Source organism: Chiloscyllium plagiosum, chromosome 36 (assembly GCF_004010195.1).
Source record: "Chiloscyllium plagiosum isolate BGI_BamShark_2017 chromosome 36, ASM401019v2, whole genome shotgun sequence".
In the NCBI taxonomy this organism is placed as follows: domain Eukaryota; kingdom Metazoa; phylum Chordata; class Chondrichthyes; order Orectolobiformes; family Hemiscylliidae; genus Chiloscyllium; species Chiloscyllium plagiosum.
In genome coordinates, this window is record NC_057745.1 from 2,189,349 (window position 1) to 2,203,541 (window position 14,193).

General features: G+C 40.0%; 1 protein-coding gene across 8 annotated transcripts in view; it reads left to right on the forward strand.

Moving 5' to 3' along the window:
* LOC122540891 (uveal autoantigen with coiled-coil domains and ankyrin repeats protein-like) overlaps nt 1-14,193 on the forward strand; it is a 155,177-nt gene that overhangs the window by 79,267 nt on the left and 61,717 nt on the right. For all 8 annotated transcript variants that reach the window (XM_043677132.1, XM_043677133.1, XM_043677131.1 and 5 more), the window contains exons 3-5: nt 1,796-1,884; nt 6,545-6,609; nt 9,016-9,073. In XM_043677132.1, the coding sequence (XP_043533067.1) occupies nt 1,796-1,884; nt 6,545-6,609; nt 9,016-9,073 (212 nt within the window). The remainder of the gene's footprint in view (nt 1-1,795; nt 1,885-6,544; nt 6,610-9,015; nt 9,074-14,193) is intronic.

Here is a 14,193-nt window from a genome sequence, read left to right on the forward strand (position 1 = left end):
GCTCTCGCAAATTTCCCTGCCAGTCCCCTTCCAATTTAGGTGCAATCTTTGGACTGTTGGAGGAATCTGGAATTCCCGGAGGAAACTCACAGGCACAGGGAGAATACCTGTGTGGAGTTTGCACAGTCACCGAAGGATTGAGTTGAACCCAGGTCCCCAGTGTTGTGAGACAGCAGTGCTACCCAGCCTGCCCTAATTGCCTTTTGTCCAAGTGGTTCAGATTTTGCCCACTATGTATTAAATAATATTCCCTAACTTCACCGCTGAAAGGTCTGGCTTGAATCTTTATACAATGGTCCATAATTGTAAACTCCACAATCTGCAGAAATAATATTTTCTTCTGCTTCCAATGAGCAACAAGTTCAGTGGAAGCCATGGGCTGTGGGCAGGCTGGCCAGATTAGAGGAGAGCTGAGCTGGTTCAGGAGAGTGGTGGGTTAGCAATATTATATAGGGGGGTATGAATGTAATGTTTGCTGAATCGTGACTCTTCCCTCACTTGACATTTAAAGAAAATTGTAATGAATTCAAGATTTTTCTTGAAATAAACATGAGACATGTCATGTATTGAGAGCCAGAACTTTCAGACAGGCTGAAGCTTGGTTAGTAACCTTGGGTTCATTTTAACGAATAATTCTGTAATTGCTAATGTTAGTAAAGATTTAATTGTTGATGGATTTGCTGTAAAATATCGAGAGGGAACTTTAAATACGTTTTTATTCTCCCTAGAGAGAGACTGATGATTTATAGGTAATATAGATTTTGAAAGAATTAGTTTTTCCAAAGAAATTCACTTTGAAAAATTCAATTACTTGGCAAAAGGCAGACACATTTGTGACACTGACCTAGTTAAGTGATTGTTTGTCTATTTGTGTAGATAATTATATGACAAGCTGTAAGCTGAATAATAACTTCATTTCATAATGATGGGCCTATTTAGTGAAACTGCTTCAGATGGAATTCTTTGTGCTTAACATTTGGGTATTTTGTCAAGGATTTATTTTATTAAACACTATGAACTCTAGCTGGGATGTAATAATTGAAAATTCCTCCAGTGTAATGCTGTGCCAGAGCTCGTCGTCCCAAAAGGAGTGCTTAGTCAGTTTCTAGTGTTAGTAAGGCCTGGCTCATGCTTATGCCAGTTTGGTATTCTCAATTTAGTTATGCTGTTCTTGGAATAAATATGGCCTCAAATGGATCATTAGTGATGTGGGATTTGACTGTTCCAAGTTATCGTGAAGCAACTTTAAAAAGGAAGAAGCTTTACAGTGTTGGACTTTTTTTTGTGATCTTGTGCAAATATTGTCTCTGGACATTTCTCCCTCAGAAGGAAAGGCAGTTGACAAACTGAAATCCGAGAAAGCCCTCCAAATTTGATTCTCTCCAGTTCTGTCCTTGTGGATGTTGGTTTTAATCTAGATTTAAGTCTTCACAATGTCTGAAGTCGTTGTTGATGATATTAAATAGTTTGACCCTGGCTCTGTTTTGAGTTCAAACAGAAGACTCTGGTCAAGGGTAAAAGTGTGATGGAAGCCATTTGTCAGCTTGGACCTTTTTCAAGAGGAAACGTGTAAAATGATACTGAGACCAAAAAATGCTGGAAATCACAGCAGGTCAGGTGACATCTGTGGAGAGAGAGAGCAAGCTAACTTTTCGAGTCTGGATGACTCTTCAGAGCAGTGTGTAGAATGATAGCAGTACATTTAAAAAAAAAACTGGCCATATATCAACATGTGAAAATATGCTGCTTGTGGTTTAGAATTGAACTTCTCTCTTGGGTTTCTATTCCTTCTCAGTTTCCATGTGGCGGCTGCGAAAGGAGATGTTCCCTGCATCAATGCAATGTTGTCTCATGGAGTCGATGTCATGGCGATAGATGCTGCAGGTAAATATGTTTCTAACAGTGCTCATTATTAGGTGTTGGGGTGGTTATGGGGAATATCCTCTCTTTCAGAAGCTTCTAACATTTGGTATGTCGAAGGCTAACTGACCCATCAGTTTTAACCTTGCACTTAAATATTCCGCATTCAGAAGCAGAAGCATGACTGGCCTGGTTCACCTCTCAAACCAACTGCAGTATTCAATAGGATCATGACTGAATCTCGACCTCCAATCACTGTCCTGCCCAACCTTGTAATCCTTAATTCCCTTAGTGGCCAAAAATCTGTGCACCTCTGGTTCTAAACATTCTTGATTGAGCGTCTTTTTGATGTCGCGCATTCCAAAGATACACAGAACATTACTTTGGTATCTAAGTCAGTAGTCTAGTGGCATAATACCAGGAGGCCATCATCTTCTCCATCTAGTTTAATTATTTAATGTTAAACATTTCCTCAAAATGTCCCTCAATCTTTTAAATTTGAGGGGATTCAGACCAATATTTCTTGTCAATTTTCCTCATAATTCAAACCTTTAAAGTCTCTCGTTCCAACCCTTTTAGAAGTCAGTATCTTGATTTGTTTTTGAAAGGCTTTACAAATAACAAATGAGCATTGTACTTTGTCACCACTGGTGAACAGTCTGTCCAATAGCACATGAAAATCAGAAAGAACTGAATCTCTCCATAGTTCAACCTTTTGTTTCATTCCAATGTTTGCACTACATTTGTTCCATTACAATCAATTACTAACTACATTTTTTCCATTGCAATCAATTACAAACTATGTTTATTCCATTACAATCAATTAGAAACTAGATTCGTTCCATTACAAATTATTACAACAGTTTTAAGAATAGGGTATGATTTCATATTGTTTCATGGGAAATTGATGAAATAGTTAAAATATATTTTATTTATGTTTTTGAAAGTTTGCAAACATTGTGAGAGTTCTGTTTGTGAAGACAGCAATTGATTAAGGCCATTTCTGTTTGTACCCCTTCAGCTTGACTGTCTGCATCATGTGACTATAGTTTATTGTGCTGCTTCATAAAGGCTTCCACTTTCTTCAATTTTGTTGCCTTCAAAGATTGTTCTGTGAGTGAGGCTCTTCACTCTCCACTGCTACAAATCCTGGAATTGTCCCTCTGCTCACTACCTGGTGAAGTTTCCTCTTTGAATAGAGGTGACTAACTTGGAGGTGGAGTTCAGAAGAATATGCAAAACAATATTGTTCTTTACATTCACTCACCTTTCCAACCGACACTAAAGATCTATTTTCTGGAATTTTTCCCAAGACTCTCGATTTTCCTTTAAACATTCTATAAAATCTCTTTCTTTGGCTGAGCTTTTGATCATCCTCTCCTTAACCTGTTGTACCGTTCACGCACCCTTCTCCTATTCTCCCCTCCCCTGTTTGGAAGGAAAGCTTGATTTTGGTCACATGCACTCCAAAGTAATGGAATTCTATGAATTGTTTGATTTTATTTCTTCTTTTATCTTCATACGCTTCAGACCTATTCTTAATCAGACATAAACGTACAATGGATTTGCAGTTTGAACAGGCCATTTGGCTCCTATCCAAGCTTCCTTTTGTGTGACTTCATCTAGCAGTGCCAATATAATCCTTCTGTTCCTTCCTTCCTTGTGTTTTCACCTTACCTGCACCTCTATGGTAACAAGTTCCACATTTCACCCCCTCTGGGTAATGTCATTTCTGTTGAAATCTCTTGTTGATTTATTAACGGCTGTCTTATTTATGGTATCCCTATATGTGGAGACATGTTTTTCTGCATCAATCCTGTTGAGCTTCATTATTTTAAAGTCCTCTTTAAAGTCACCCTTCTCTTTTTTTTTAGTAAAAAGAATCTTAGAACCCTATGTTATAGAAAAGGTCTTTGGGCTTTCGAGTCTGCACCAACAAATTCAACTCCAAACCTAGTCCAGTCCGACTTTCCAGTTTTTGGCCTAGCGCCTTGAATGTTACAACATTTGAAGTGCTCATTCAAATATCTTTTTTTTTTAAAAAGGTGGTGAGGTTTTGCACCTCAAGAACCTCCCACAGAGGACATTTCAGATTCCCACCACCCTCTGGACGAAGAAGATTTTCCTCCAATTCCCTCTCAAACCCATGCCTTTCATTTTTTAAGATTATGCCCACTCTTTGGTGACCCTTACTGAAGGGACACAGTCTGTACAGCCTTTCCTGATGGGCATGCCTTTCAGTTCTTGGAACACTCTTGAACATCTTTCTGGATTTTGTCCGGTTGTTCTGATATTATTGTTTAGCTATACTTTAACAACTGATTAACATTGTCTTAGTTGCTTTTGCTCTTTGATTCCATACTTTTACTCTTGTATTGCTTCAGGTCTAATTCTTTTGTACTTCTTTTTTAGTGATGAGGTCTGTCCTTGTTATGTAGCCTACTTGCTTTGATGTGATTCTAGTCCCTAGATGTTAGAAAGACCTTGACTGCAATTTGTCTCTGTTCCTACAAGTGTAAAATAACTTTGAAATAACTGTACAGAGACCAATATTCTATCACCAAATCACTTTTTATTTACATGTGCACAGTACATTGGCTGTGGTCAGCCAGCTCAGAGTCAGGAAATTTTCTGAATCCCCGACTTATTCTTTTTGAAATTTAGCCTGTTTTTCCTAATCAACCTATTCAGTGATGCAGTTACACACCATTGGAGCAGGTGGGACTTGAACCCAGGTGTCTCATTCTTGGCATAGGGAGACTAGCACGACACCACAAGAGGGCCCTGTCAGACAGGGCTCCCCAATTAGCCCAGGTTCATAACCCAAGTCAAGGATCTCATAGTCAAAAGATCCACTTGTCATTACAAACTTTCAGTTCTATAACTTCTTTTGATGTTAGTAAAACATTGTAAGCACTGCAGAGGAGTAATATTGAGCAACATTTCAGTGAACGGTACTACAGGTTAAGGAGAGGATGATCAAAAGCTCAGCCAAAGAAAGAGATTTTATAGAATGTTTAAAGGAAAATCGAGAGTCTTGGGAAAAATTCCAGAAAATCGATCTTTAGTGTCGGTTGGAAAGGTGAGTGAACTGAAGAACATAAAAGTGCTAGAGGAGTGTGGAATCCAATTCAAGTATCGTTTGACCATTGCCATTTCTTAAATTCCAGAGATGTCCATTGTCTGGTTGACAAGTCAGATGAAAGATTAGGAATATACTGACTGCTTATTTTTGGGAGTGGTAAAAGTGGTGTGCTAATCTCTGGGGTAATCTGGGTAAACTGTTAATCATTACACAGGTAGATGGAAGCAGCAAGTGAATTTTTTCATATTATTGTGACTTCTGGCAATGGACCTGATTTTTTTTGTGTCCAATTTAGTTTTTGTTCTGCTTATTGTTTAGTTTAGCATTAAAGCATCATGATTGGCTTACAGAAATATGAATTAACAGTCACTCCTCACTGCAACAGTTTGTGCTGGTGAGTTGTGTGTGAAAAAGAGGAAAGCAAAGACCTGCTTCATTTGCATCATAGTAGACAGTGTGCCATTGCATCCATTAAGACTGTGCCAGCGAAATGGTCAGACTGGCATCCTAAGGTTTTATAATGTATTTCCTGTAAACTCCTGTTCCTTCTTGTTCTATTTATCAATGGACTATAATGCAAGCCTAATTCTCAGCAAACTGATGCCTAATTCCCAGGCTCTGCTATTGTTGCTCTGTAGCCCTGTCCAAACTGGGACAAGCCATGGCAATGCTTCTAATTGGAGAGTTTGATATTCTTCCATCTCATCTGTCAGCTTGAGAAAGCATTTAATCTGTACTTGGCACCTTCCTTGAACAACACAGCTGTAATTAGGCGCTGGGTGCTTTGGCGTGTAGCCACTTCCTGACGCATTATTGCATGGTGCTTTGCGATACAACTTTCATTTACTTGGTTCAGAGGAAACTGCTTCTCGCTTTGGGGATGAATAAAGCTGCACGAATCAGGCATTTGGACCCCATTTGTATTGACACTGATTGCATTGCAGCAGGCATTCTGTAGCTGAACAGAATCGGGATTACTGTTGTATTCGCTACATTATAGTTACTAAATGTACTGTTGAGCGGCTCGTGTATTGTTGGAAATAATTAAAGATAAAGACTTCAATTTCTATACTGCTTTTCATCATCTCGGACCTCCTAACTAGCTTTGCAGCCATTGAATTGCAATCACTGCAAAAGTATTGAAACATTATGCACAGCTAGCTCTCATTAACAATGTAATGATCAGAACGTCATTCAGCGGTTGATGTTTGAGGAATAAATGCTGATTGGGACACTGTGTAAACTCCCTGTTTAAAAAGAAAATTGGAATGGATGCCACTTGAGAGGGCAGGTGACCTCAATTTAACATCTTGGCTGAAAGATGACACCTTCAACCACACTCACCTACAGTATTCTCTCAAGACTGCACTGGGAGTGTTAGCCTAGATTATGTACTCTTAAGTCCCTGGTGTGGGACTTGAATCCCTGACCTTCAGAAACAGAAGTGAGAGTGGTACCTGGTGAGCCATAGCTGACTCCTGAAAGAACAATTACAGCCGCCATTCAGGCAATTCATCTTGATGGTGTTATTATAGATAAAGACTCCTTTGTGTTTAAGGTTCCGTTGTTAAGAGTGACTTTTCTTTTTCCCTTCTGCAGGCCGAAGTGTGTTGCATCTTGCTGCTCAACATGGCCAGCCACTCTGTTTGCAGCGGTTACTCCAGGTAGTTGGAATTACTTATAATGAAAACAGAAAACGTTGCAAACACTCAGCAGGTCTGGCAGCATCTGTGGAGAAACGGAGTTAATGTTTTGAGTGGACTATTTCTTCCGAGCTAACGTTGAAATAGCCTGTAGTGTAATGACCCTGTTGGAGTAAATGTTATTCATCTCATTAACTAAATTATTTGTATCAACTTCTCAGCAAAAGTTTTCGATGGAAGAAGTGAAATGAAAAATGCTTCCAAGACTTGATGTGAATTAATTGAGAGCATCTTAGTGTAGAATATAGAAGTCATAGAATCCCTACAGTGCAGATAGAGGCGATTCGGCCCATCGACTCTGCACCAACCCTCTGAAGAGAATCCCACCCTATCCCCATGACCCCACATTTACCAATGTTAACCCACCTATCCTGCATATTCCTGGACACTATAGAGAAATTTCCCATGGCCAGTCCACCTAACCTGCATATTGTTGGACTGTGGAAGGAAACCGGGACACCTGGAGGAAACTCATGTAGACATGGGTAGGCAGTCACCTGAGGGTGGAATCGAACCTGGGTCCCCAGTGCTGTAAATCAGCAGCACTAATCACTGAGCCACCATATAGTTCTTAAATTCATCTATATTATTTTGGATTTTTACAGTCCCTAAAATGCAGCCAACATCTTTTTTCTGGATTTGTTCATGAGAGTTGGAGAGAAATTTAGGAGTCTTCCCCCTTGACTCTTCCAAGAGTTTCCATAATAAGTATGAGGTTGTGCTGGGAGAGAGTAAAGTTGATGCTCCTGGACTGTTCGGGATGGGCAGAGGTTTGATTGATCAAGCGGGCCTGGCCTCTTGTCTGTCTGTGTTCATGTGGTATTTAGAGAACAGTGACAGGTCCTTCAGCCCAACAGGTCTACACTGGAGTTCATAGTTCACATGCACCTCTTGCCATGCCTCTTTGACTCATGCTATCTATTGGGTATTCTTTTATTGAAATCTGTTCACGGGATGTGGATGTTAATGGCTAGAATAACATTTCATGACCTTGAGAAGGTGATGGTGAGCCACCATCTTAAAACACTACAATCCTTTCTTCCACGTCCACCTTCATATTGAGTGTTTTTAATTCTTAATTTTGTCCACTCTTTGAGTTCCACATTCGTGTTACTCTGGGTAGAGGCATTTCTCCTGAATTCCTTTTATTGAATTTGTTATTGACAATCCTTTAATTGTTTTACTTTTTGATGTATTCACATTTCAGTTTTTAGTTAGACTTGTCTCGGAAGGTGTTGACTATTTAGTATGGGATCTGAATTGAGACTCTTGACCTGGCGATATTGGAGTAGAAGTAAATTTGACCGTACAACAGTTAATGGTCAATTTTGAAGTTCTTGAGATAGTAATGGTCAATTAATGATCAGTTTGCTTAATTGTGGAAGTTTTGAAGTCCCAGATTATGATTCATTCATGGGTGTTGGTTTGTTAGTAGATTCCAGTGGGCAACAGATTACAACGGACCTAAAGCTGATGTGTTAAATATCATGAGAAGAACATGTCAAAGTTTCGATATTCTACCTATTGACTTACTCCGATACTATGTACACAGTTTATTGCATACATAAAGAATTGTATATTTCAGAGGTATCGCTCTTTATTATTTGGGTAGTTTATTACCCAGAAGAGTTCTGGATAAACAATAGTTTGAAATAATATTGTTTTAAATAATATCCTTTATGAGGATAGTTTGGATAGACTGGGCTTGTTTCCATTGGGGTTTAGAGGATTGAGGGGGATGTGATTGAGGTGTATAAGATCCTGAGTGGCCTTGAAAAGGTGGATGTGGAAATGATGTTTCCTTATGCAAGTGCACCCTGATCCTGGGGAGCTCTGTTTTAAAATTACGGGTTGTCTTTTCAGGCCAAAGTTGAAGATTTTTTTTTAGGGTTTACTTTTTGGAATTCTCTGCCCCAGAAAGTGGTGGAGGCAGGGTCGTTTAAATATTTTAAGTAGATTCTTGCTACACGGGTGAATCAGAGATTATCATGGTAGATGAGAAATTGGAATTTGAACACCATGAGATCAGCCTGATTGAATGGTGGAACTGAGGGGCCAAATAGTATACATCAGCTCCACATTAATTTGCTAGTTGTCCTGAAACTTAATGTGGTGAGAGCTTAGGTTCAGTTGCAAGGTTCTTGGTACCTGCAGAGGGTGGCTTACATTGAGCAATGGTTAAAGAGCAGTGATGAAGCAGTGCTAACCATGAAGGAGCAGCAATCAAGTTGCGAGAATTGATGTTTCATGTAGACCAAGACCTTCCAACGCAGCTTTAAATAATGTACGCTAATTAAATATTTATTCTACAATTGAGTGTGTCTCCGTATTGCTCACTTGTACTAAACAAATGCATTTGTTTTGCAGCAAAATTGCCCTGTTGACAGTGTAGATCTTCATGGTAGATCTGCCCTTCACAATGCAGGTCAGTATACGACAATACTGAGTGGTTGTTTATTTAGAAATTCCGTATACAGCTTAATAGGATTCTGGTGTTTCATACATCCAGATAGTAAATCACTGTCTCCAGAATTTTGATACAGAGCATTAGCAAGTTTAAACAATGTTCACTTAGGCTGTTGAAGCACAAATAATACATTTATAGTCTCCCAATTTTGGGGATGGAGAAAATATTCCAGTGATTCTGTGGAATACTTTACTGCAGAGGGCTGTTGAGGCTAGGTCATTAAGTGTATTCAATGCTGAGATAGAGAGTCAGCCATTCAGTCCATAAAGGAATCCAAGGTTATTTGGGGAAAAGACAAGAAAGTGGAGTTGAAGATTTTCAAATCAACCATGATCTCTTTGGAGCAGACTGGATGGGCCAAATAGCTGCCTCCTGTTGCTATGTGTTTCCAACATGCCTTGTGTTCAAAGCTGCACTTATAAGTGAAAGGTACCCTTTAGTTAGTTTCAAGAGCTCTTTCAGTGAGAGTGAGACTATAATCTCACAAACACCTTTTTAATTCCTCAAAGTTTTAAACCTCCAAACACTGGAAATTATGTGAAACATCAAATAAACTTGATTCAGGGCAATGAGGTCAAACAGGTATGCAGCTCTTGAGTGTAAATTGTGCTTATTAAATTCCCTTTACAATTCAGTGGTGTAGATAAATTATTTTCAATGTGCAAAGGAACGTGGCCAAAGGAGCAGGAAGTAGGTAATGATGCTCGTTTGAAAATAGAATAAACTGAGAGACCTTCTCCTGCACAGGAACAGTTGTGATTGTGATCAATGAATCTGATTAAAACAAATGTGCCTTTGAAACAGATGAGATTTCAACCCGGAACTTTTGGTCCGGCAGTAGCAACAGTACTACTCTGCCTCAAGACCAGTGTGTGTGTAGATATATCCATTTTTGGGTGTGTGTATGTGTAGATATATCTATTCTTGTTTACAAATCATTGATCTAACTGTGCTTATAATTCAGCACAGACTTGCATTTGTATAGTGACTTTCACAACTCTGAGGCATCCCAAAGTGCTTTACTGCTAATTCAGTACTTTTGTAGGCACTATTGTAATACAGAAACATGGCAACCACTTTGCACACAGGAATTATTATTGTGCTTTATCATCATAGAAACAAAAAAGTTACTTGTGATGTGAACTTATCAGCGTCAAAGAACTTCTTAATTAATCAATGAAGGAAATTGCACTGCAGCTTATCTGAGCTGTCACATTGTTTCCTACGAATCATCATGTTTGTGAATAGTTGTCTTGTGTATTCAGTCTCTGAAGTCAAGTTGTGCATTGATAAGTAAGGTCCCTTTTGTTTTGGGACTGAATGGCAAATTGTGATAACTATAGGAAAAGGAGTCAGTCATTCAAACCTGTCCCACCATTGTGAGATCAAAGCTGATCTGTGGCCTAGTTGCCTTGAGGCCATATTCCTTAATGCTTTTGCTTAAAAAAACGAAATCTACTTCAGATTTAAAACTAACAACTAACACAAAGTCTTTTCCATGGAGTGTGGGGGAGAAGATTCCAGAATGAAAGGGCATAGGTTTAAGTTGAGAGGGGAAAGATTTAAAAGGGACCTAAGTGGCAACTTTTTCATGAAGGATGGTGCATGTATGGAATGAGATGCCAGAGAAAGAAGTGGTACAATGACACCATTTAAAAGGCATCTGGATGGGTACATGAACAGGAAAGGTTTAGAGGGATATGGGCCAAATGCTAGCTAATGGGACTAGATTAATTTAGGATATCTGGCTGGCATGGACAAGTTGGACCAAAGGGTCTGTTTCCATGCTGTACATCTCTATGTCTCTGTCCATGGTAACTGCCATATTGGAATACTGAGAGGTGGTATTCCTGCTCACCATTTTGTCCCATTTTATTGGGACCATTCAAGGAAATCAAAGTACCACCTTCCACGTGGCTCCACAACTATGTGAAAGAAAGTAAAGACTTGTGTTTATGTCACTTTCACTACTTGTAAATATCACAAGCATTTTTGTTCTTCATTTTTTCATGTGATGTAGGTTTTGCCTTAAAGATGGGTTCATGAATGGTGAAGGGGATCCAGAGTTACAGGGAGAAGGCAGAAGACTTGTTGGGCCGAAGGGCCTGCTTCCACACTGTAAAGTAATCTAATGGGGTCTAATGGGGTTGAGAAATGTATCAGCCATGAGTGAATAGTGGGGCAGACTTGCTGGGCCAAATGGCCTAATTCTGCTCCTGTAGCTTATGGTCTTGTGGTCATTGAGAAGACCAGCATTTGTTACTCACTCCAAATTGCCCTTGAACTGGATGGTTTCAGAGGATAGCCAACCACTTTCTTGTGGGTCTGGAGTCACAAATGGGCCAAATCAATGACAGTCAGGTCTCCTACTCTAAAGAAAGTGTGTAAATCCGGTGGGTTTTTACAACAATTGACTATAGCTGCGTCACCACTGTCACAGACTAGCTTTACATCCTGATTTATTAATTAAGTTTCAATTCCACCAGCGACCACTGTGGGATTATGAATCCATGTCCTCCCAGAACAATAACCTGGGTCAGTAGATTTGCAGAAACCTCTACCATCCTTTTTGTGTACAAGTGCTTCCTAACATCTCTCCTGAGTGGCCTGGCCCTCTGTCTAGAATCTAGAATCTCCAACCAGTGGAAATAGTGTTTATTTTTATCTACCCTACCTTTTTACTGTTAATATCTTGAAGGCTTCAAGAAGATCACTCCTTAACCTTTTAAATTCTGGAGAAAAAAGGCCTGATTTTTTATAATTTCACCTCGTATCTGGCCTTAAAGCCATAGACATAGAGATGTACGGCACAGAAACAAACCTCGTCCATGGTCCAACTCATCCATGCCATCCTGATATCCCAACCCAATCTAGTCCCATTTTCCAGCATTTGGCCAATATCCCTCTAAACCCTTCCTATTCATAGACACATCCAGATGCCTTTTAAATATTGTAATCGTACCAGACTCCTCCACTTCCTCTGGCAGTTCATTCCATACACACACCACCTTCTGTGTGAAAAAATTGCCCCTTAGTTCCCTTTGAAATCTTTCCCCTCTCACCCTAAACCTATGCCCTCTAGTTCTGGACTCCCCCACCCCGGGAGAAAACCTTGTCTGTTTATCCTATCCATGCCCCTCATGATTTTATAAATCTCTATAAGGACACCCATCAGCCTCAGTCTATTCAGCCTCTCTGTATTCCTCAAATCCTCGAACCTTGGTAACATCCTTGTAAATCTTAACTTTACCCCTGAAAGGGTTCAGAAATTAATCATGCAGACCTAAGGTGTACTCCATTCAAGACCAGTCTATCCTTTCTTAGGCGCAGTGCCCAGATCTCTGTCAGTATTCCAAGTGGGGTGTAACGAGGGTTTTGCGTAGCTGCAGCATGGCTACTACCTACTTATCCTCAAGTCCTCTAGATATATTGGTCAGCATTCCATTAGCTTTCTAGACTATTTTCTGCACCTGTTTATGATATTAAAATATCACAAACATTTTAAAGATATATGTACCTGAGCCTCTAAGTTCCTTTGGACATTCACTGTACTTAACTTTGTACCATCTGGTCAGTACGATGATTCATAGATTAATAGAATGTTTGGTGGAGAAATGTCAAATGTCCTGTTTAGAGGCAGTAATTCTGCAGCATTCTTTCCTACAGTAATGAGACCGTAATGAGATTTATTGTAATTTTAAAAATGGCTTAAAACAAAAGGGACTGATAAGTCAAGCAACTTATGCACTGTGACCCTAGGTTACCTTGTAACATTGAGTTGTGTGGTTGTTAATTGACCGTGCATCAATGGTATGTGACCAATGCCTGAACATTGTCTGTTTTTCCTTCATTTTCCAAACCAAAGTTTTCCTGATTTACTCTGAGCTTTTGTTTTAAACTTGTTCCAATTATAAATGGCTTCTCTTTGTGGAAATACTATCTGTACTTTATTGCATAAAGGATTATAAACTTAACTCCTTCCTTGAAAGATGCACATTACATAGGAATGGATTGCACTTTTATACAGAGTCATACACCACTGAAACAGATCTTTCAGCTCAACTTGTCCACACCGACTGAAATAATCGTTCCATATTGGTTTGGCCCATAACCTTTCCTATCCATGTACCTGACCAAATGTTGTAATTGTAATCATCGCCACCACGTCCTCTGGCAGCTCGTTCCACATATGCACTACCCTCTGTGTGGAAAAAATTACCCTTTTTTAAATCTTCCCCCTCTCCCCATTTGCTTCAAGCCATTATTTTTTCATTAAATAAATCTCACTAGTGTCTCATTACTATAGGAAAGAATGCTGCAGAATTGCTGTTTCTAAACAGGACCTTTGACATTTCTCCACTAAACGTTCGATTAATCTATGAATCTATTAAACTGATGTCCCCTAGTTTGGACTCCCCTACCCTGGGGCAAAAACCTTTATCTGTGCCCCTCATGATTTTATGAAACTCTATAAGGTCACCTCTCAGCCTCCTACACTTAAAGGAAAAAAAGACCCAGCCTATCTTTAGAACTCAAGCCCTCTTGTCTCAGTAATATCCTTGTAAAACCTTTGTTGCAACTATCCTGCACCAAGCTCCTCCTCATTCTAGGAGCAAGTGAGGACTGCAGATGCTGGAGTACCAGAGTTGAAAAATGTGATGCTGGAAAAACACAGCAGGCCAGACAGCATCCGAGGAGCAGGAGAATCGACGTTTCGGGCATAAGCCCTTCTTCAGGAAAGAGGAAGGTGTGCCAAGCAGGCTAAGATAAAAGGTAGGGCGGAGGGGCGTTGGGAATGCGATAGGTGGAAGGAGGTTAAGGTGAGGGTAATAGGCCGGAGAGGGGGTGGGGGCAGAGATGTCGGGAAGAAGATTGCACGTCAAGAAGGCAGTGCTGAGTCTGAGGGTTGGGACTGAGATAAGGTGGGGAGAGAGGGAATGAGGAAGCTGGAGAAATCTGCATTCATCCCTTGTGATTGGAGGGTTCCTAGGCGGAAGATGAGGTGCTCTTCCTCCAGGCATCGTGTTGCTATGGTCTGGCGATGGAGGAGTCCAAGGACCTGCATGTCCTTGGCGGAG